This window comes from Pristiophorus japonicus, unplaced genomic scaffold (assembly GCF_044704955.1).
Source record: "Pristiophorus japonicus isolate sPriJap1 unplaced genomic scaffold, sPriJap1.hap1 HAP1_SCAFFOLD_354, whole genome shotgun sequence".
Classification (NCBI taxonomy): Eukaryota; Metazoa; Chordata; class Chondrichthyes; family Pristiophoridae; genus Pristiophorus; species Pristiophorus japonicus.
This window is the reverse complement of record NW_027253369.1, coordinates 14,076-36,481: the sequence shown is the minus strand read 5'-3', so window position 1 is coordinate 36,481 and position 22,406 is coordinate 14,076. Positions and strand designations below refer to the sequence as shown.

The window sequence follows — 22,406 nt, the reverse complement described above, 5'->3', positions numbered from 1 at the left end:
GTGAGGAGGATGCTAAGAGACTGCAGGGTGACTTGGACAGGTTAGATGAGTGGGTCAATGCATGGCAGATGCAGTATAATGTGGAAAATATGAGGTTATCCACTTTGTTGGCAAAAACACGAAGACAGAATATTATCTGAATGGCGGCAGATTAGGAAAAGGGGAGGTGCAACGAGACCTGGGTGTCATGGTACATCAGTCATTGAAAGTTGGCATGCAGGTACAGCAGGCGGTTAAGAAGGCAAATGGCATGTTGGCCTTCATAGCTAGGGGATTTGAGTATAGGTGCAGGGAGGTCTTACTGCAGTTGTACAGGGCCTTAGTGAGGCCTCACCTGGAATATTGTGTTCAGTTTTGGTCTCCTAATCTGAGGAAGGGTGTTCTTGCTATTGAGGGAGTGCAGCGAAGATTCACCAGACTGATTCCAGGGATGGCAGGACTGACATATGAGGAGAGACTAGATCGACTGGGCCTGTATTCACTGGAGTTTAGAAGGATGAGAGGGGATCTCATAGAAAACATAAAATTCTGACGGGACTGGACAGGTTAGATGCAGGAAGAATGTTCCCAATGTTGGGAAAGCCAGAACCAGGGGACATAGTCTAAAGATAAGGGGTAAGCCATTTAGGACTGAGATGAGGAGAAACTTCTTCACTCAGAGTTGTTAACCTGTGGAATTCCCTAACGCAGAGAGTTGTTGAGGTCAGTTCATTGGATATATCCAAGAGGGAGTTAGATATGGGCCTTACGGCTAAAGGGATCAAAGGGTATGGCGAGAAAGCAGGAAAGGGGTACTGAGGTGAATGATCAGCCATGATCTTATTGAATGGTGGTGCAGGCTCGAAGGGCCGAATGGCCTACTCCTGCACCGATTTTCTATGTTTCTATGTTTCACACACACAGTGACACAGTACGGGTACACACACACAGTGGACAGGCTAGTTAGTGAGATGGGCAGGCTGGTTAGTGAGATGGGCAGGCTAGTTAGTGAGATGGGCAGGCTGGTTAGTGAGATGGGCGGGCTGGTTAGTGGGATAGGCAGGCTGGTTAGTGGGATGGGCGGGCTGGTTAGTGGGATAGGCAGGCTGGTTAGTGAGATGGGCGGGCTGGTTAGTGGGATGGGCAGCCTGGTTAGTGAGATGGGCGGGCTGGTTAGTGGGATGGGCAGGCTGGTTAGTGAGATGGGCGGGCTGGTTAGTGAGATGGGCGGGCTGGTTAGTGAGATGGGCGGGCTGGTTAGTGGGATGGGCAGGCTGGTTAGTGGGATGGGCGGGCTGGTTAGTGGGATGGGCGGGCTGGTTAGTGAGATGGGCGGGCTGGTTAGTGGGATGGGCAGGCTGATTAGTGTGATGGGCAGGCTGGTTACTGGGATGGGCGGGCTAGTTAGTAAGATGGGCGGGCTGGTTAGTGTGATGGGCAGGCTGGTTAGTGTGATGGGCGGGCTGGTTAGTGTGATGGGCGGGCTGGTTAGTGAGATGGGCGGGCTGGTTAGTGAGATGGGCGGGCTGGTTAGTGGGATGGCAGGCTGGTTAGTGAGATGGGCCGGCTAGTTAGTGGGATGGGCGGGCTGGTTAGTGAGATGGGCAGGCTGGTTAATGGGATGGGTGAGCTGGTTAGTGAGATGGGCAGGCTGGTTAGTGGGATGGGCGGGCTGGTTAGTGGGATGGGCGGGCTGGTTAGTGAGATGGGCGGGCTGGTTAGTGGGATGGGCAGGCTGGTTAGTGGGATGGGCGGGCTGGTTCGTGGGATGGGCGGGCTGGTTAGTGAGATGGGCGGGCTGGTTAGTGGGATGGGCGGGCTGGTTAGTGAGATGGGCGGGCTGGTTAGTGGGATGGGCAGGCTGGTTAGTGAGATGGGCCGGCTAGTTAGTGGGATGGGCGGGCTGGTTAGTGAGATGGGCAGGCTGGTTAATGGGATGGGTGAGCTGGTTAGTGAGATGGGCAGGCTGGTTAGTGGGATGGGCGGGCTGGTTAGTGGGATGGGCAGGCTGGTTAGTGAGATGGGTGGGCTGGTTAGTGGGATGGGCGGGCTGGTTAGTGAGATGGGCGGGCTGGTTAGTGAGATGGGCGGGCTGGTTAGTGGGATGGGCAGGCTGGTTAGTGAGATGGGCGGGCTGGTTAGTGGGATGGGCAGGCTGGTTAGTATGATAGGCAGGCTGGTTAGTGAGATGGGTGGGCTGGTTAGTGGGATGGGCGGGCTAGTTAGTGAGATAGGCAGGCTGGTTAGTGTGATGGGCGGGCTGGTTAGTGTGATGGGCAGGCTGGTTAGTGAGATGGGTAGGTGGTTAGTGGGATGGGAGGGCTGGTTAGTGGGATGGGCGGATTGGTTCGTGAGATGGGCGGGCTGGTTAGTGGGCTAGGCAGGCTGGTTAGTGAGATGGGCGGGCTGGTTAGTGGGCTAGGCAGGCTGGTTAGTGAGATGGACGGGCTGGTTAGTGGGATGGGCAGGCTGGTTAGTGGGATGGGCAGGCTGGTTAGTGGGATGGGCGGGCTGGTTAGTGAGATGGGCAGGCTGGTTAGTGGGATGGGTGAGCTGGTTAGTGAGATGGGCAGACTGGTTAGTGGGATGGACAGGCTGGTTAGTGAGATGGGCAGGCTGGTTAGCGGGCTGGTTAGTGGGATGGGCGGGCTAGTTAGTGAGATGGGCATGCTGGCTAATGGGATGGGTGAGCTGGTTCGTGAGATGGGCAGGCTGGTTAGTGGGATGGGCGGGCTGGTTAGTGAGATTGGCAAGCTGGTTAGTGAGATGGGCAGGCTGGTTAGTGAGATGGGTCGGCTAGTTAGTGGGATGGGCGGGCTGGTTAGTGAGATGGGCAGGCTGGTTAATGGGATGGGCGGGCTGGTTAGTGGGATGGGCGGGCTGGTTAGTGAGATGGGCGGGCTGGTTAGTGAGATGGGCAGGCAGGCTAGTGGGATGGGCAGGCTGTTTAGTGAGATGGGCGGGCTGGTTAGTGAGATGGGCAGGCTGGTTAGTGGCTAGTTGGTGAGATGAGACGGGCTGGTGCAGGTTCCATTTAAAGTGGAGAAGCTTGAGGTAATGGATTTTGGGAGGAATGTAATGAATGATGTAGTCTCAATGGACAGACACTGAATGGGATGATGGAGAGAGATCCCAGGGTCCCACAGTGCCCTGAATGTGTGAGTGCAGGGGGTAAAAACAGCAACAATATTTGAAAATAGGGGCTCAGGGGGAAAGGGCAATGAGATGATAAATGGGTGTAAGGCAATAGTTAAATCAATGTGGCATTGGAGGGGCCTATTGAGTTGGGTAAGGAATCGGTTAAGAGGCAGGAGGCAGAAGGGGGGATAAAGGAATGTGCTGGTTGGTGGGATGTGGCGTATTGTCTCCCAAAGGGTTCTGTTGTGGGGCCTCATCTTTCCACCACATTTAGCCGTGCCTCGGATAGAGCTGTGTGTCCAAGCTTGCCGAGGACACTGAGTTAGGGGGCACAGTGAGTGGTGTGGGGGTGGGGGCAGGAGGTTACAGAGGGGCATCGACAGACTGAGTGAGTGGGGCAAACTGTGACAGAGGGGACTCCATGTGGGGAAGGGTGGGCTCATCACTTTGGATCCAAGGAAGATAAATGAGTGTATTTTGTGAATGGTGAGAAGCTCAGAACTGTGGTGGAGCAGAGCGGGTTGCAAGTCAGCGAAGAGGTACAATAAGTAATTAAAACTGTTGTGCAGACTCCTGGTCAGACCCTGAGTGCAGCGACAGCACTCAGTCCTGGGCCTCGCCCCTCAGGGAGGGTATATTGGCCTTGGGGGGCGGGGGGAGCAGTGCAGATTCTCCAGGCTGGTACACGGGGCTGAGAGGTTTAGGTTTTGAGGAAAGGTTGCACAGACTGTATTCCCTCGGGTATAGAAGATTAAAGGGTGATCTAATCGCGGAGTTAAAGCTGTTAAAAGGATTTGATGTCAATATGGAGAGACTATCCCCTCCTGTGGGGGGAGTCCAGAACCTTAACATGAGAGCCCGGCCGTTCAGGGTGATGTCAGGGAGCACTTCTTCACACAAAGGGTGCTGGGAATCTCAAACCCACTCGCCCAAAAGGCTGTGGATACAAGAGGACAATTGGATCTTTCAAGACTGAGACTGATCAATTTTTGTTGAGTAAGGACATCCAGGGACGTGGAGCAAAAGCAGGAAGGTGAAGTTCGGTGGAAGATCAGCCATGACGTCTTTGAATGGAGGAGCAGGCGCGAAGGGCTGAATGGCCTCCTCCTGTTCCTGTGTTTTGGGTGATCCATTACAGAAAGGATATTAAAGCCATTGAGATGAGATTGTGCCAGGGATTCGTAATCACTCAATCATAGCTATCGGCCAACATTCCTCCATGACCATCCATGGCTATTTCCTGCCGACTGATGGGCAGACCCTTCGCAGGTGGCGAGTGATCCTTTACAAATGGGAGACAGTGGGTCTGGCCTTCAACATCCATCACAGGCCACGTAAAGTGTCATAAGAACTTCAGAAATAGGAGCAGGAGTCGGCCATCAGGCCCCTTGAGCCTGCTCCGCCATTCAATGAGATCACGACTGATCATCTACATCAGTGTCACACTGTCAGGTCAAACAAGTTCAAGGGAAACTCCTACTGATCACCCAATCTCTTCCCCCCACTGCCCACCTCCCTCCACAACCCTCGATCAGAACCTTCCCTCCACAACCCTCGATCAGAACCCACCCTCCACAACCCACGATCAGAACCCACCCTCCACAACCCACGATCAGAACCCACCCTCCACAACCCTCGATCAGACCCTACCCTCCACAACCCTCGATCAGACCCTACCCTCCACAACCCTCGATCAGACCCTACCCTCCACAACCCTCGATCAGAACCTTCCCTCCACAACCCTCGATCAGAACCCACCCTCCACAACCCACGATCAGAACCCACCCTCCACAACCCACGATCAGAACCCACCCTCCACAACCCTCGATCAGACCCTACCCTCCACAACCCTCGATCAGACCCTACCCTCCACAACCCTCGATCAGAACATCTCCATGAGGAAAGCAGGAGCACTGAACTTTCTGTGGCTGGAGACTTCAATGTCCATCACCGGTCAATGGTGGTTAGTGATACAGGCTGTGACACAGGACTGCTCAGTATTTCCACCACTGACTGAGCTGGCCGAGTCCTGAGGTACATCAGGTGGTGAGAGAACTGATAACTAGCCTACTTGCAGTCGGCCTCAGTCACCCACCACAGGAATACGTACCAGGTTTACACTGATGCATTTCTCCCAGTTCCCTTCTTCATAGATCCCCGCGTTGTTACACACCATGTCCAATCTCTGAAACCTTTCAAGAGTCTTGCTGAAAGAATCTGGAAAAGATGGTGAATGTCGTTGATTTGAAAGGTTTGTAGTGTCCCGCACCAGATGTTCCAACATCAAAAACTTTACTCCGAACAACACACCGTGTGAAGATATTTCAGTCGTTTCAATGTCAAGAGTACTCTATGCACCTGAATAATTGGGTGAATTTCCTTGGCCATTGCCCCAGGAAACGTGTTTGGCCTGGATACTGGGGCAGGGATCGGTCACTGAAACCCCCTTTTAGTTACCCCAGAATTTCCCCACAGAGTGACACAATGGAAACAGGAGGGACGATCCCAGCATCCTGCCCCGTTTCCAACACTGGCAGCTATGGGGAGCCCCAAGTCCTGGCGGGGGGTTGGGACCAGGAACCTCCCTACCTGTAGGAGCGAAAACCTTAATCAGGGGAAAAGTCATTTTGTAAAATTAAAACATAAAGCAAGAAAGGCTGAGAGAAAGGTTTAATGCGTTCATGGTTGAATAGCTGAATCCCACATTCCAGCTATTAGGCTGAAACACAGAAGGTCAGAGAACAATTCTCTGAGGAGATAACACTTCGATGAGCACCCACAAGATTTATGTAGACAGCTCACAGAAATAATGAGCTTGAGGTCACCATGTTCCAGTCACATGATATAACAGAAACAAACCCCCTTTGAAATCAGTATAGCCAGATGGATTGTCAAGGACACAGTCTGAGAGTTAACCTGGGAAGATGTTCCCAGAAATGTAACACATAACCTGTAGGGGGCCTTTCCCTAGCAACAGTGGCCATAACTGAATGTACCAATGAAATCATTGATTACAGTAATTTCTAATGAAATTAATCTAATGATATTGCTGTAATTGTATGAACCAATGTATTAGTAGCAGGTGGGCGGGGACTGGTGGCAAATAACCAATGGAACACTTCCCCACGTAGTTTCACCATTTTGACTGTATTTCGACTGTATAAAATGCAACTGCGCAGTCTGTCCCATGAGACCGGCGATTCGAGCACTCAGTAGGGGTACTGATGCAACCGGTTCTCCCTTGATTAATCAGGTTTAATAAACAATTATTTTCTCTATATACGGACCTTTGTGTAGAGTGTTACATTTGTAATACTCCACACTACCCCCGCCACCGCCCCCCTCACCAACCCCGTAAACAAGGAGGCTTGGAGAGAGCCAGCAATCCTTTGAGGAGTTCCAAGCTAAGACATCTGATCCTGCTCTCCAGCAACAGGCAAAGGCATTGTGGAGCCCTAATGGTCCGCGCTACACCAGGCCGTGGAGTTCCCCACTGAGCCATTACAGTGCAATACTTTGGGAGGGGGTGACATTGGGCTACTTTGCACCGCCCGTTACGCTATTGGGGCGCAGCGAGAACAGCGGCTCCCACTAAATTCGGCAGGAGTTTTGCGGCGACGGTAAGACGTTGCCCCCGGCGATGCTGAGGTCATCACCCTGTGCAGCGGCCCAGGACCCATCCTGGGATATAAAGTAATTGTGTGCTAGTGCTGACAATGACAGCTTCAGCAGGCAGGTTCAGTCGGCTGGAGGAGCGCGAGTTAAAGGCCCCCAAGTCCGTTTTATTTTTAGTCGCCCAATAATGGTTCCTTCTTAGTTTCACACAGGCACAAACCTTTTGACCAATTTCAGCGATTTGGATATTCTGGCTCAAAGATTCGTGACATTCATTGAGGGCAGATTTGAAAGTCCAACATTTATATTGTTTCACGGGCCTGTGCTGGCTCTGGACCTCGCCCTCCAGCATCACCATCAGAGGCAACCGAGGCAGAGAGAGAGACCGCCAAATGCAGCCAGAGGCAGGAGGGCCAACAGGGTTCCCAACAGGAGGCTTACCCTCCAAGGGTATTCCGCCAACAGTTCTCCACCATCAATCTCACTGAGGAACAGTGTGTTCGAAGGCTGCACTTCAGCAAGGACATGGTCACCAAGCTCTGCCACCTCCTGCAACCAGACCTGGAGCCTCAGACCAGGGTGAGGACTGCTCTCTCAGTGGCGGTCTCGGTCACCATCGCACTCAATGTCTACACCAGCAGATCCTTCCAGTGTGCAACAGAAGACATCTCCAACATCTCCCAGTTTGCTGTCCATTGCTGCATCCGCGAGGTCACAAATGCTCTGTGGGACATCTCCTTCCCCATGAGCAGAGAGAAGCAGCTGGAGCGTGTATGTAGCTTTGCCAGGATCACGTTCCCCAAGGTGCAGGGCGCCATTGACTGCACCCACCTCACTTTGCGGGCAACGCATCATAATCCTGAAATATTCAGTAACCGCAGTGGTTACCACTCACTGTGCAGCCGGTGTGTGACCACACACACAGAATCCTCACCGTCAATGCCCACTATCCTGCACCAGACCGGTGAGCCAGCTCTGCTCCAGCCACCACATCCAGCTCGCGGCTGGCTGCTGGGAGACACGGGCTATCCATCTCCACCTGGCTCATGGCTCCCCTCCGTAACCCCACCACTCCTGCCCAGCACTCGTACAATGAGAGCTCTTCTCCCACCAGGAACACCATCGATCAGACCATCGGAGAGCTCAAGCAATGGTTCCGCTGCCTTGACCACTCGGGAGTTCTCCAGTACTCAGCGGAGCGGGTGTCCATATTCGTCACCGTCTGCTGCATGCTGCACAACTTGGCCATCAGGAGGGTGCAGCCATTGCCAGCAGGCATAGTGCACCACCTCAGGAGGAGGAGGAGGAGGAGGAGGAGGCCGAGGAGGAAGAGGCCGAGGAGGAGGAGGAGGAGGAGGCCGAGGAGGAGGAGGCCGATGAGGCTGAGGAGGAGGAGGAGGAGGATGTTAAGGAGGAGGAGGAGGAGGAGGAGGCTGAGGAGGAGGCCGAGGAGGAGGAGGAGGCCGAGGAGGAGGAGGCCGAGGAGGAGGAGGAGGCTGAGGAGGAGGTCGAGGCCGAGGAGGAGGAGGCCGAGGAGGAGGAGGCCGAGGAGGAGGAGGAGGAGGAGGCCGAGGAGGAGGCCGAGGAGGCCGAGGAGGAGGAGGAGGAGGAGGCTGAGGAGGAGGAGGAGCCCGAGGAGGAGGAGGAGGAGGCCGAGGAGGCTGAGGAGGAGGCCGAGGAGGCTGAGGAGGAGGAGGAGGCTGAGGAGGAGGAGGAGGAACAACAACGATGGAGGAGGCAGGATTAGGCGACCGCCTCACTAGACTTTGGTTCCAATGAAATCCAGGCCACTTCCCAGTTGCTCTGCATGTCCCCATCGTTACATCAATTTCTCATTCCTAATGTACAATCAGAGGCAGCAGCGCCGGAACCTTCCACAGCGTCACAGGACACCACAAAGGTGATTGGTCAGTGATATTAACGTTTCTCCCCTCTAACCTCGGGCAATGGTTTAAACCAGGAGCGGGAAACTATAATAATCTGTATTAAATTTATAGCTTAACTAGTTAAACTAATTAATATAACTATAAATAATCATTGAATAAAGATTTTTACTAAATAAATCAATAAAATAAAGCAGACGAAGATGTGTCAGGGCAGGTGGTGTGTCGGGATGGCAGTATGTGGGAGTTTGTGGACAGTGAGACTGTCCCGAGCAAACACGTCTGCAGGAGATATCTCCATCTCCAATCTCCCCGGCTCAGAGCCATTGAGCTGCAGTGCGAGTTGGAGACACTCCGACACATAAGGGAGGGGGTGGAATTTCTGGACAGTTTATCCAGAATACACACCCCAGAGGAACGCTCAGGTTCAGGAAAGGGAGGAGGACTGATCGGGAGCTGGGTAGCGGGGTTTAGGAGAGGTTGAGAAGGAGCTGTCACAGACACAGGTCCTGCCCAACAGCTCGATATACTCGCTCCCTGTGAGGACAAGGAGAAGGACTGTGGGGAGGAGAGCCACAATGCAGACCAAGGCACCGTGGCTCAGAAAGCTGTTCAAGGGGTGAAGAGCAGAATAGGAATATGGTAGTGACAGGGAACTCTATAATTAGGGGGAGAGACAGCATCCTCTGCAGCCAAGGACGAGAATCCCGAAGGGTGTGTTGTCGACCCGGTGCCAGGGGCAAGGATCTCTCACGGCAGCTGGGGAGGAACTTGGAAAGGGAGGGGGTAAATCCAGTTGTCGTGGTCCATGTGGGAACAAACAACAGAGGTAGGAACAGGGAGGTCCTGCTGAAAGAGAATCGGGAGTTAGGCTCGAAATTAAAAAGCAGGACATGGAGGGTAATAATCTCTGAATTATTGCCTGAGCCACGTGCAAATTGGCACAGAAACAGTCGAATCAGGAGAATTAACACGGGGCTAAAGGGCTGGTGTGGGACAGAGGGATTCCTTTTCATGGGACACTGGCACCAGGTCTGGGACAGGGAGGAGAAGCCGATGGGATGGGACCATGACTGAGCGGAAAGGGTAAATCGGGAGGTGGCAAAGGCTTAAACTAGTAAGGTGGGGCAGGGATCGACAAGAAATGTAACCAGCCTAAAGTAAACACAAGGGGAAAAGAGATCCTCGGAAAGAGTAGAGTCAGGGAGGATATTGATGGCCAAGGAATGAAGAAAGTTATCGAACAGGAGTCTAAAAAGATGATTAAAAATAAAGTGAGAGGAAATCCTATTAAGCATTAGTTACACAGTCTGTACAGCAATGCAGTATCTGTAATAAACCAGGGGAACTGGAGGCAAATGTTATAATCAATTATTAAAGATGAATTAGCAGCGCATTTGGAAAGCAGTGACAGGATCGGTCCAAGTCAGCATGGATGTATGAAAGGGAAATCATGCTCGACAGATCTTCCGGAATTTTTTGAGGATGTAACTAGTAGAGTGGACAAGGGAGAACCAGTGGATGTGGTGTATTTGGACTTTCAAAATTCTTTTGACAAGGTCCCACACAAGAGATTGGTGTGCAAAATTAAAGCACATGGTATTGGGGGTAATGTACTGACGTGGATAGAGAACTGGTTGGCAGACAGGAAGCAGAGAGTCAGGATAAACGGGTCCTTTTCAGAATGGCAGGCAGTGACTAGTGGAGTGCCGCAGGGCTCAGTGCTGGGACCCCAGCTATTTACTATATACATCAATGATTTAGATGAAGGAATTGAGTTTAATCTCTCCAAGTTTACAGATGACACTCAGCTGGGTGGCGGTGTGAGCTGTGAGGAGGATGCTAAGAGGCTGCAGGATGAGTGGACAGGTTAGGTGAGTGGGCAAATGCATGGCAGATGCAGTATAATGTGGATAAATGTGAGGTTATCCACTTTGGTGGCAAAAGCACGAAGGCAGAATATTATCTGAATGGCGGCAGATTAGGAAAAGGGGAGATGCAACGAGACCTGGGTGTCATGGTACATCAGTCATTGAAAGTTGGCATGCAGGTACAGCAGGCGGTGAAGAAGGCAAATGGTATGTTGGCCTTCATAGCTAGGGGATTTGAGTATAGGAGCATGGAGGTCTTACTGCAGTTGTACAGGGCCTTGGTGAGGCCTCACCTGGGATATTGTGTTCAGTTTTTGTCTCCTAATCTGAGGAAGGACGTTCTTGCTACTGCAGGAGTACTTCATTTTGAAGGGTGGAAGATGCCTATGTGTGATTTCTTTTAACGTGGGGTGGTAGTTGCACACCAGCCACCACACAGGCTTAGCTGAACAAGGTCTTGGTCCAGTGGCAAGGGGGTCCAGGACCACTGGAGACCAAGCACTGCTGTATGGGCCTCGTTGTCTACGGCGAGATGTTGGCCGCAGGCACAGCACTGAGCAGTGATCTTTGGTAAGCTGGTGAGAAAAGCGAGGCATGGCTGAGGGCAGACATTGGGATGGTCAGAGGGCCACCTCGTGGCAGGAGCAGAGGTCAGAGTGACCACAGCTATTGTGCTCACCACGTGCTCAGCATACTCCGCCATTGAGTGGGGCCAGGACACCGCTGGAGGAGTGAGTGGAGTGAGAAGGATATGCTTGCATTGGAGGCAGTTCAGAGAACATAAGAACATAAGAAATAGGAGCAGGAGTCGGCCACACGACCCCTCGAGCCTGCTCCGCCATTTAATACGATCATGGCTGATCCGGTCATGGACTCAGCTCCACTTCCCTGCCCACACCCCATAACCCCTTATCCCCTGATCGTTTAAGAAACTGTCTATTTCTGTTTTAATATATTCAATGTCCCAGCTTCCACAGCTCTCTGGGGCAGTGAATTCCACAGATTTACAACCCACTGAGAGAAGAAATTTCTCCTCATCTCAGTTTTAAATGGGTGGCCCCTTATTCTAAGACCATGCCCCCTAGTTCTAGTCTCCCCCATCAGTGGAAACGTCCTCTCTGCATCCACCTTGTCAAGCCCCCTCATAACCTTATACGTTTCGATAAGATCACCTCTCATTCTTCTGAATTCCAATGAGTAGAGGCCCAACCTCCTCAACCTTTCCTCAAAAGTCAACCCCCTCATCTCCGGAATCAACCGAGTGAACCTTCTCTGACCTGCCTCCAAAGCAAGTATTGTGTTCCTAACACAGATGAGACTGCACACAGGGAGGTTAAAGTAATAGTGACCTCAGTCTTTAATAAGACACTCCAGAGTGAGGAACAGGCCTTAGGGGCCGGCTTATATACAGTGCTCCCAAGGGATGCTGGGATCCCTTGGGACTTCAGAGGATGCGCTCCCCGGTGGCGGAACATGGGAGTGCATGCTTTACAGATACACAACATCACTCCCCACCGCCAAAGTCAAAGTGAAAACTATTTACAAGGTGAGGCGGTCGGGAGCCTTTCTTTCCCTGGTGGACCGCCTCGGTACAAATGTCTGTTCTGGTGTGTTGGCTGTGCCCTCGCTGGGCTGGCGTGTTGTTGGCCCTGCAGGGCTGCTGGGTGAGCCTGGCCTTGCTGGGCTGTTGGGCGTGATGGGTTCGATTTCCTGGTCCGGGGTGGTGTCGTTGATCCTTTGGGTGTGTGTTGTGGGCTCGAAAAAGGTGGTGTCTGCTGTGGGTTGTTCAGGGCAGTCTGTGAACCGCAGCCTCGTTTGGTCCAGGTGCTTTCTGCAAATTTGTCCATTGTCTAGTTTGACTACAAACACCCTACTCCCTTCTTTAGCTATCACCGTGCCCGCGATCCACTTGGGACCATGTCCATAGTTTAGCACATACACAGGGTCATTCAGATCAATTTCCCGTGACACAGTGGCGCGACCATCGTTTACATTTTGTTGCTGCCTCCTGCTCTCTACCTGATCATGCAGGTTGGGGTGAACCAGCGAGAGTCTGGTTTTAAGTGTCCTTTTCATGAGTAGCTCAGCCGGGGACACCCCTGTGAGCGAGTGGGGTCTCGTGCGGTAGCTGAGCAGTACTCGGGACAGGCGGGTTTGGAGTGAGCCTTCTGTGACTCGTTTAAGGCTCTGTTTGATGGTTTGTACTGCCCGCTCTGCCTGCCCATTGGAGGCTGGTTTAAACGGGGCCGAGGTGACATGTTTGATCCCGTTGCAGGTCATGAATTATTTAAATTCGGCACTGGTGAAACATGGCCCGTTGTCACTGACCAGTATGTCAGGCAGGCCGTGGGTGGCAAACATGGCCCTCAGGCTTTCAATGGTGGCGGTGGCGGTGCTTCCCGACATTATTTCACATTCAATCCATTTTGAAAAAGCATCCACCATCACCAGGAACATTTTACCGAGAAACGGGTCCGCATAGTCGACATGGATCCTCGACCATGGTCTGGAGGGCCAGGACCACAAACTTAGTGGTGCCTCTCTGGGCGCATTACTCAACTGAGCACACACGCTGCATTGCTGTACACAGGACTCTAAGTCAGAGTCGATACCGGGCCACCACACGTGGGATCTGGCTATCGCTTTCATCATTACTATACCCGGGTGTGTGCTGTGGAGATCCGAGATGAACGTCTCCCTGCCCTTTTTGGGTAGCACTACGCGGTTACCCCACAACAGGCAGCCTGCCTGAATGGACAGCTCGTCCTTTCGCCGCTGGAACGGCTTGATTAGCTCTTGCATTTCAACGGGGATGCTGGCCCAGCTCCCATGCAGTACACAGTTTTTTACTCGGGGCAGCAGAGGATCTTGGCTGGTCCAAGTCCAAGTCTGGCGGGCCGTGACAGGTGATTTATCATTTTCAAACGCTTCCATGACCATCAACAACTGCGCCACCATCAACAAGTTTGCAGGCTGCGCCATTTCCACCCCCGTGGTGGGCAATGGTAGCCGACTGAGAGCATCCGCACAGTTCTCGGTGCCTGGCCTGTGGTGGATGGTATAGTTATACGCTGATAGCGCGAGTGCCCACCTTTGTATGCGGGCTGAGGCATTAGTATTTATCCCCTTGTTTTCAGCGAACAGGGGAATATGAGGGGCTTGTGATCGGTTTCCAGCTCAAATTTGAGGCCAAACAATTACTGATGCATTTTGTTACCCTGAACACACACGCTAATGCCTCTTTCTCAATCATGCTGTAGGCCCTCTCGGCCTTAGACAAATTCCTGGAAGCATAGGCGACAGGTTGCAACTTCCCCGTAACGTTAGCTTGTTGTAATACACACTCGACTCCGTACGACGACGCATCACATGCTAGCACAAGTCTTTTACACGGGTTATACAATACAAGCAGCTTGTTGGAGCATAAAATGTTTCTGGCTTTCTCAAAATCAATTACTTGTTTTTTTTCCCCATTCCCAGTTCTCACCTTTGCGCAATAACACATGTAGGGGCTCTAAAAGGGTTAGGGTTAGGGTTAGGCTTAACCCCAGTAGGAAGTTATCAAAATAGTTGAGGAGTCCCAGGAACGACCGCAGCTCCGTGACGCTCTGAGGCCTGGGCGTGTTCCTGATAGCCTCTGTCTTGGCGTCTATGGGCCGAATGCCGTCCGCCGCGATCTTTCTCCCCAAAAGCTCCACTTCTGTTGCCATGAAGATGCATTTCGACCTCTTCAGCCGCGGCCCTACGTGATCCAGTCGCTGGAGGACCTCCTCCAGGTTTTGTAGGTGCTCGGCGGTGTCCCGACCTGTGACCAATACGTCGTCCTGAAAAACCATCATGTGTGGTACCGACTTGAGTAGGCTCTCCATGTTTCTCTGGAAGATCGCTGCAGCCGACCGAATTCCAAACAGGCATCTGTTGTAGATGAACAGTCCCTTGTGCGTGTCGATGCAGGTGAGGCCCTTCGAAGACTCCTCCAGCTCCTGCGTCATGTAGGCCGAAGTCAGGTCGAGCTTGGTGAACGCCTTGCCTCCTGCCAGCGTCGCAAATAGGTCGTCTACCTTAGGTAGCGGGTATTGGTCCTGCAGCGAGAAACGATTAATAGTTACTTTATAATTGCCGCAAATCCTGACCGTGCCTTCACTTTTGAGTACTGGAACAATCGGGCTGGCCCACTCACTGAATTCCACTGGGGAGATGATGCTCTCGCGTTGCAGCCTGTCCAGCTCGATTTCCACTCTCTCCCTCATCATGTGAGGTACCGCTCGCGCCTTGTGGTGAATGGGTCGTGCCTCTGGGACCAAGTGGATCCGCACCTTCGCCCCGGAAAAGTTTCCAATGCCTGGCTCAAAAAGGGAAGGAAATTTGTTAAGAACCTGGGTACATGAGGCCTCATCGACATGTGATAGTGCTCGGATGTCATCCAGTTCCAGCGGATTTTGCCCAGCCAGCTCCTTCCAAGCAGTGTGGGGCCATCGCCCGGGACAATCCAGAATGGCAGTTTGTGCACCGTGCCCTCGTAGGTGAACTTGACCATGGCGCTGCCCAGGACAGTGATAAGCTCTTTGGTGTACGTTCTCAGTTTCGTGTGGATGGGGCTCAGGGCTGGTCTGAGTGCCTTGTTGCACCACAGTTTCTCAAACACTTTTTTACTCATGATGGATTGGCTAACGCCAGTGTCCAGTTCCAAGGCTACGGGTAAGCCATTCAATTTTACATTTAGCATTATAGGTGGACATTTCATCGAAATTGTGTGCACCTGTGTACTTCAGCATCTGCCTCCTCTCTCTGAGGCTCGAAATTGCTTTGATCCACCATGGACCGATCTTCCTCTGCCACGTGGTGGTTAGCAGGTTTTGCAGAGCTTGCAGCTCGTTTGCAAGCTCGTTGGAGGTGCCCCATTGTTCCACAGCTCTTGCAAACATATCCTATGAAGCGGCATGAATAGGCTGAATGGAAGCCTTCACAACGCCAACAAGGTGTGAATTGCCTTGCATTCATCCTTTGTTGGGGATTCTGAGTCATCTGGGTCACCTGAGGCTTGCTGGCAGTTGCAGACTCGTGGTTTCTGCCCTGTATATTTCTGCTCACAATCACAGTTCCAGTTAATTTCTGAACATTGCTCGCACTTGTGTGCTGAGAGATTTGTTTGGTGTTATCACTGGTGGACATAAACGCCTGTGCTATCGCAATGACCTTACTGAGGGTCGGTGTCTCTACTGTCAAAGGTTTTCGTAGGATGGTCTCGTGGCCAATGCCCAGTACAAAAAAGTCTCTGAGCATTTGCTCCAGGTAGCCATCAAACTCACATTGTCCTGCAAGTCGCCTTAACTCGGCGATGTAGCTCGCCACTTCCTGACCTTCAGATCGCTGGTACGTATAGAACCTCGCCATCAGCACGCTCTCCCTCGGGTTAAGATGCTCCCGAACCAGTGTACACAGTTCCTCATATGACTTATCTGTGGGTTTCACCAGAGCCAGAAGATTCTTCATGAGGCTGTAGGTCGGTGCCCCGCAGACTGTGAGGAGGACCGCTCTCCTTTTTGCAGCGCTTCCTTCTCCGTCCAGCTCGTTGGCTACAAAGTACTGGTCTAGCCGTTCGACATAGGCTTCCCAGTCCTCACCCTCCGAGAACTTCTCCAGGATGCCCACAGTTTGCTGCATCTTTGCATTGGATTCGTATTCTCGTCACCAGTTATTGTGTTCCTAACACAGATGAGACTGCACACAGGGAGGTTAAAGTAACAGTGACCTCAGTCTTTAATAAGACACTCCAGAGTGAGGAACAGGCCTTAGGGGCCGGCTTATATACAGTGCTCCCAAGGGATGCTGGGATCCCTTGGGACTTCAGGGGATGACTCCCTGGTGGCGGAACACGGGAGTGCATACTTTACAGATACACAACATCAAGTATATCCTTTCGTAAATATGGAAACCAAAACTGCACGCAGTACTCCAGGTGTGGCCTCACTGTATAGCTGTAGCAAGACTTCCCTGTGTTTATACTCCATTCTCTTTGCAATAAAGGCAAAGATTCCATTGACCTTCCTGATCACTTGCTGTACCTGCATACTAACCTTTTGTGTTTCATGCACAAGTACCCCCAGGTCCCGCTGTACTGCGGCACTTTGCAATCTTTCTCCATTTAAATAATAACTTACTCTTTGATTTTTTTTCTGCCTAAGTGCATGACCTCACACTTTCCAACATTATACTCCATCTGCCAAACTTTAGCCCACTCACTTGGCCTGTCTATGTCCTTTTACAGCTTTTTTGTGTCCTCCTCACACATTGCTTTTCCTCCCTCGGGGAGGGTTCACTCGGTTGATTCCGGAGATGAAGGGGTTGTCTTATGAGGAAAGGTTGAGCAGGTTGGGCCTCTATTAATTGGAGTTTATAAGAATGAGAGGTGATCTTATCGAAATCTATAAGATTCTGAGGGAGGCTTGACAGGGTAGATGCAGAGAGGATGTTTCCTCTTGTGTGGGGATGTAGAACTAGGGGGCATAGTTTAAGAATAAGGGGTCACTCATTTGAGATGAGGAGGAATTTCTTCTCTCAGAGGGTTGTAAATCTGTGGAATTCTCTGCCCCAGAGAGCTGTGGAGGCTGGGTTATTGAATATATTTAAGGTGGGGATAGACAGATTGTTGAGCGATAAGAGAGTAAAGGGTTATGGGGAGCGGGCGGGGAAGTGGAGCTGAGTCCATGATCGGATCAGCCATGATCGTATTAAATGGCGGGCAGGCTCGAGGGGCCAAGAGACCGACTCCTGCTCCTATTCCTGATGTTCTATGCTGCAACACCCTGAGATTCCTGGTGGACTGTGGTGGACCCAGCGATTTTTCAATAGTACAAAAGTCAGTGCCCCAAATGTTGTGCGACTGAATTTTTCGCCCTCTTTGTTCATTATATTAATGCAGGAATTCATTCCCTAATGCCGATTGTGCCAGCTCCCTGAAACCTCACTCCCAGCTTCTCATTGTGTCCATGGGTTAGAGGGGAGAATGAGGAAAGGGTTTACAAACCGGCCAGTCAGGTTGAGCAGGGCCAGGGGACAGTGTGAAGATAAAAGTTTGTCTCTGTACCTTTCAACTGAGCCTCAGACGTCACATCGCAGGGAAGGAACAAAACGTTCTCTGCTCCATACATCTGCTCAAAGGCAGCTCTAACAGCTTCACCAGCTGCTGTGTTGGCATCCAACAGGCTCACCTAAAGGTCAAAGCAAGGGTCATCAGTCAGTGCGGGGGGGGGGGTGGGGAGAGGTCATTGTCTGGGGGGGGTCATTGTCTGGGGGGGAGGGGTCAGTGTCTGGGGGGGTCAAAGTCTGGGGGGGGGAGAGGTCAGTGTCTGGGGGGGTCAAAGTCTGGGGGGGGGGAGAGGTCAGTGTCTGGGGAGAGGTCATTGTCTGGGGGGGGTCAGTGTCTGGGGGGAGGGGTCAGTGTCTGGGGGGGAGGGGTCAGTGTCTGGGGGGAGGGGTCAGTGTCTGGGGGGGGTCAGTGTCTGGGGGGGGAGAGGTCAGTGTCTGGGGGGGGTGGTCAGTGTCTGGGGGGGAGGGGTCAGTGTCTGGGGGGGTCAAAGTCTGGGGGGGGGGAGAGGTCAGTGTCTGGGGAGAGGTCATTGTCTGGGGGGGGGTCAGTGTCTGGGGGTGGAGGGGTCAGTGTCTGGGGGGGAGGGGTCAGTGTCTGGGGGGGGTCAAAGTCTGGGGGGGGAGAGGTCAGTGTCTGGGGGGGGTGGTCAGTGTCTGGGGGGGAGGGGTCAGTGTCTGGGGGGGGATCACCGGGTGGGGGGGGGTCAGTGTCTGGGGGGGGGTCAGTGTCTGGGGGGGGTCAGTGTCTGGGGGGGGTCAGTGTCTGGGGGGTGTCAGTGACCGGGTGGGGGGGGTCAGTGTCTGGGGGGGGGGTCAGTGTCTGGGGGGGGAGGGGTCAGTGTCCGGGGGGGAGGGGTCAGTGTCTGGGGGGGGGGGGTCAGTGTCTGGGGGGGATCAGTGACCGGGTGGGGGGGGTCAGTGTCTGGGGGGGGGGGTCAGTGTCTGGGGGGGAGGGGTCAGTGTCTGGGGGGAGGGGTCAGTGTCTGGGGGGGTGGGGTCAGTGTCTGGGGGGAGGGGTCAGTGTCTGGGGGGAGGTCAGTGTCTGGGGGGGGTCAGTGTCTGGGGGGCAGGGGTCAGTGTCTGGGGGGGGATCAGTGACCGGGTGGGGGGGGTCAGTGTCTGGAGGGGAGGTCAGTGTCTGGGGGGGGGGGGGTCAGTGTCTGGGGGGGGGGTCAGTGTCCGGGGGGGAGAGGTCAGAGTCTGGGGAGGGAGAGGTCAGTGTCTGGGGGGGAGGGGTCAGTGTCTGGGGGGGGGGTCAGTGTCTGGGGGGGGAGAGGTCAGTGTCTGGGGGGAAGGGGTCAGTGTCCGGGGGGGAGGGGTCAGTGTCCGGGGGGGGGGGGGTCAGTGTCTGGGGGGGGGCAGTGTCTGGGGGGAGGTCAGTGTCCGGGGGGGGGAGAGGTCAGTGTCTGGGGGGGGGAGGGGTCAGTGTCCAGGGGGGGAAGTCAGTGTTGGGGCGGGGGGGGGCAGTGTCCGGGGGGGAGGGGCCAGTGTCTGTGGGGGGGGCAGTGTCCGGGGGGGGGGGAGAGTTCAATGACCGGGGGGGTGGGGGGGTCAGTGTCCGGGGTGGGGAGAGGTCAGTGCCCGGGGTGTCAGTGTTCGGGGGGGTCAGAGTTCGGGGGGTCAGTGTTCGGGGGGTCAGTGTTCGGGGGGTCAGTGTTCGGGGGGTCAGTGTTCGGGGGTGTCAGTGTTCGGGGGGTCAGTGTTCGGGGGGTCAGTGTTCGGGGGGTCAGTGTTCGGGTGTCAATGTTCGGGGGGTCAGTGTTCGGGGGGTCAGTGTTCGGGGGGTCAGTGTTCGGGGGGTCAGTGTTGGGGGGGTCAGTGTTCGGGGGGTCAGTGTTCGGGGGTCAGTGTTCGGGGGGATCAGTGTTCGGGGAGGGTCAGTGTTCGGGGGGTCAGTGTTCGGGGGGTCAGTGTTCGAGGGGTCAGTGTTCGGGGGGTCAGTGTTCGGGGGGGTCAGTGTTCGGGGGGGTCAGTGTTCGGGGGGTCAGTGTTCGGGGGTCAGTGTTCGGGGGTGTCAGTGTTCGGGGGTGTCAGTGTTCGGGGGGTCAGAGTTCGGGGGGTCAGTGTTCGGGGGGTCAGTGTTCGGGGGGTCAGTGTTCGGGGGGGGGTCAGTGTTCGGGGGGGTCAGTGTTCGGGGGGGTCAGTGTTCGGGGGGTCAGTGTTCGGGGGTCAGTGTTCGGGGTTCAGTGTTCGGGGGTCAGTGTTCGGGGGGGTCAGTGTTCGGGGGTCAGTGTTCGGTGGGGGTCAGTGTTCGGGGGGGTCAGTGTTCGGGGGGGTCAGTGTTCGGGGGGTCAGTGTTCGGGGGTCAGTGTTCGGTGGGGGTCAGTGTTCGGGGCTCAGTGTTCGGGGGGGTCAGTGTTCGGTGGGGGTCAGTGTTCGGGGGGGTCAGTGTTTGGGGATTCAGTGTTCGGGGGTCAGTGTTCGGGGGTCAGTGTTCGGTGGGGGTCAGTGTTCGGGGGGTCAGTGTTCGGGGGGTCAGTGTTCGGGGGGTCAGTGTTCGGGGGGGCGTCAGTGTTCGGGGGGGTCAGTGTTCGGGTGGGTCAGTGTTCGGGAGGTCAGTGTTCGGGAGGTCAGTGTTCGGGGGTCAGTGTTCGGGGGGGTCAGTGTTTGGGGGGTCAGTGTTCGGAGGATCAGTGTTCGGGGGGTCAGTGTTTGGGGGTTCAGTGTTCGGGGGGTCAGTGTTCGGGGGTCAGTGTTCGGTGGGGGTCAGTGTTCGGTGGGGGTCAGTGTTCGGGGGGTCAGTGTTCGGGGGATCAGTGTTCGGGGGATCAGTGTTCGGGGGGTCAGTGTTCGGGGGTCAGTGTTCGGGGGGTCAGTGTTCGGGGGGTCAGTGTTTGGGGGTTCAGTGTTCGGGGGGTCAGTGTTCGGGGGTCAGTGTTCGGTGGGGGTCAGTGTTCGGGGGGTCAGTGTTCGGGGGTCAGTGTTCGGGGGTCAGTGTTCGGGGGTCAGTGTTCGAGGGGTCAGTGTTCGGGGGGTCAGTGTTTGGGGGGTCAGTGTTCGGGGGGGTCAGTGTTCGGGGGTTCAGTGTTCAGGGGTCAGAGTTCAGGGGGGTCAATGTTCGGGGGGGTCAGTGTTCGGGGGGTCAGTGTTCGGGGGTCAGTGTTCGGGGGGGTCAGTGTTCGGGGATCATGTTCGGGAGGGTCAGAGTTCGGGGGGTCAGTGTTCGGGGGGTCAGTGTTCGGGGGTCAGTGTTTGGGTGTGTCAGTGTTCTGGGGGTCAGAGTTCGGGAGGTCAGTGTTTGGGGGGTCAGTGTTCGGGGGGTCAGTGTTCGGGGGGTCAGTGTTCGGGGGGTCAGTGTTCGGGAAGGGTCAGTGTTCGGGGAGGATCATTGTTCGGGGGGTCAGTGTTCGGGGGTCAGTGTTCGGGGGGGTCAGTGTTCGGGGGTCAGTGTTCGGGGGTCAGTGTTCGGGGGTCAGTGTTCGGGGGGTCAGTGTTCGGGGGTGTCAGTGTTCGGGGGGGTCAATGTTCGGGGGGTCAGTGTTCGGGGGGTCAGTGTTCGGGGGGGTCAGTGTTCGGGGGGGTCACTGTTCGGGGGGGTCAGTGTTCGGGGATCAGTGTCCGGGAGGGTCAGATTTCGGGGGGTCAGTTTTCGGGGGGTCAGTGTTCGGGCGTTCAGTGTTCGGGGGTCAGTGTTCAGGTGTGTCAGTGTTCGGGGGGTCAGAGTTCGGGGGTCAGTGTTCGAGGGGGTCGGTGTTTGGGGGGTCAATGTTCGGGGGGTCAGTGTTCGGGCGGTCAGAGTTCGGGGGGTCAGAGTTCGGGGGGTCAGAGTTCGGGGGGTCAGAGTTCGGGGGGTCTGTGTTCGGGGGGGTCAGTGTTCGGGGGGGTCAGTGTTCGGGGGGTCAGGGTTCGGGTGGGTCAGTGTTCGGGGGGTCAGTGTTCGGGGGTGGTCAGTGTTCGGGGGGGGTCAGTGTTCGGGGGTGGTCAGTGTTTGGGGGGGTCAGTGTTCGGGGAGGTTCAGTGTTCGGGGGGTCAGTGTTCGGGGGGGTCAGTGTTCAGGAGGGTCAGTGTTCAGGAGGGTCAGAGTTCGGGGGGTCAGAGTTCGGGGGGTCAGTGTTCGGGGGGGTCAGTGTTCGGGGGGGTCAGAGTTCGCGAGGTCAGTGTTCGCGGGGTCAGTGTTCGGGGGGTCAGTGTTCGGGGGTCAGTGTTCGGGGTTGTCAGTGTTCGGGGGGTCAGTGTTCGGGGGGTCAGTGTTCGGGGGTGTCAGTGTTCGGGGGGTCAGTGTTCGGGGGGTCAGTGTTCGGGGGTGTCAGTGTTCGGGGTTGTCAGTGTTCGGGGGGTCAGTGTTCGGGGGGTCAGTGTTCAGGGGGTCAGTGTTCGGGGGGTCAGTGTTCGGGGGGTCAGTGTTCGCGGGGTCAGTGTTCGGGGGGTCAGTGTTCGGGGGTCAGTGTTCGGGGTTGTCAGTGTTCGGGGGGTCAGTGTTCGGGGGGTCAGTGTTCGGGGGTGTCAGTGTTCGGGGGGTCAGTGTTCGGGGGGTCAGTGTTCGGGGGTGTCAGTGTTCGGGGTTGTCAGTGTTCGGGGGGTCAGTGTTCGGGGTTGTCAGTGTTCGGGGGGTCAGTGTTCGGGGGGTCAGTGTTCGGGGGTGTCAGTGTTCGGGGGTGTCAGTGTTCGGGGGTGTCAGTGTTCGGGGGTGTCAGTGTTCGGGGGGTCAGTGTTCGGGGGGTCAGAGTTCGGGGGGTCAGTATTCGGGGGGTCAGTGTTCAGGGGGTCAGTGTTCGGGGGTGTCAGTGTTCGTGGGTGTCAGAGTTTGGGGGGTCAGAGTTTGGGGGGTCAGTGTTCGGGGGGTCAGAGTTCGAAGGGTCAGTGTTCGGGAGGTCAGTGTTCGGGGGGTCAG

At 54.9% G+C, this 22,406-nt stretch overlaps 1 protein-coding gene across 1 annotated transcript in view; it reads right to left on the bottom strand.

Annotated features, from left to right (window-relative positions):
- LOC139250227 (15-hydroxyprostaglandin dehydrogenase [NAD(+)]-like) overlaps nucleotides 1-17,697 on the bottom strand; it is a gene marked incomplete at its 5' end in the record, with an annotated part of 33,389 nt that extends 15,692 nt beyond the window's left edge. The window contains 2 exons of the mRNA XM_070872722.1: nucleotides 5,228-5,334; nucleotides 17,574-17,697. Coding sequence (XP_070728823.1) covers nucleotides 5,228-5,334; nucleotides 17,574-17,697 — 231 coding nt within the window. The remainder of the gene's footprint in view (nucleotides 1-5,227; nucleotides 5,335-17,573) is intronic.
- Nucleotides 17,698-22,406: the final 4,709 nt, after the last annotated feature.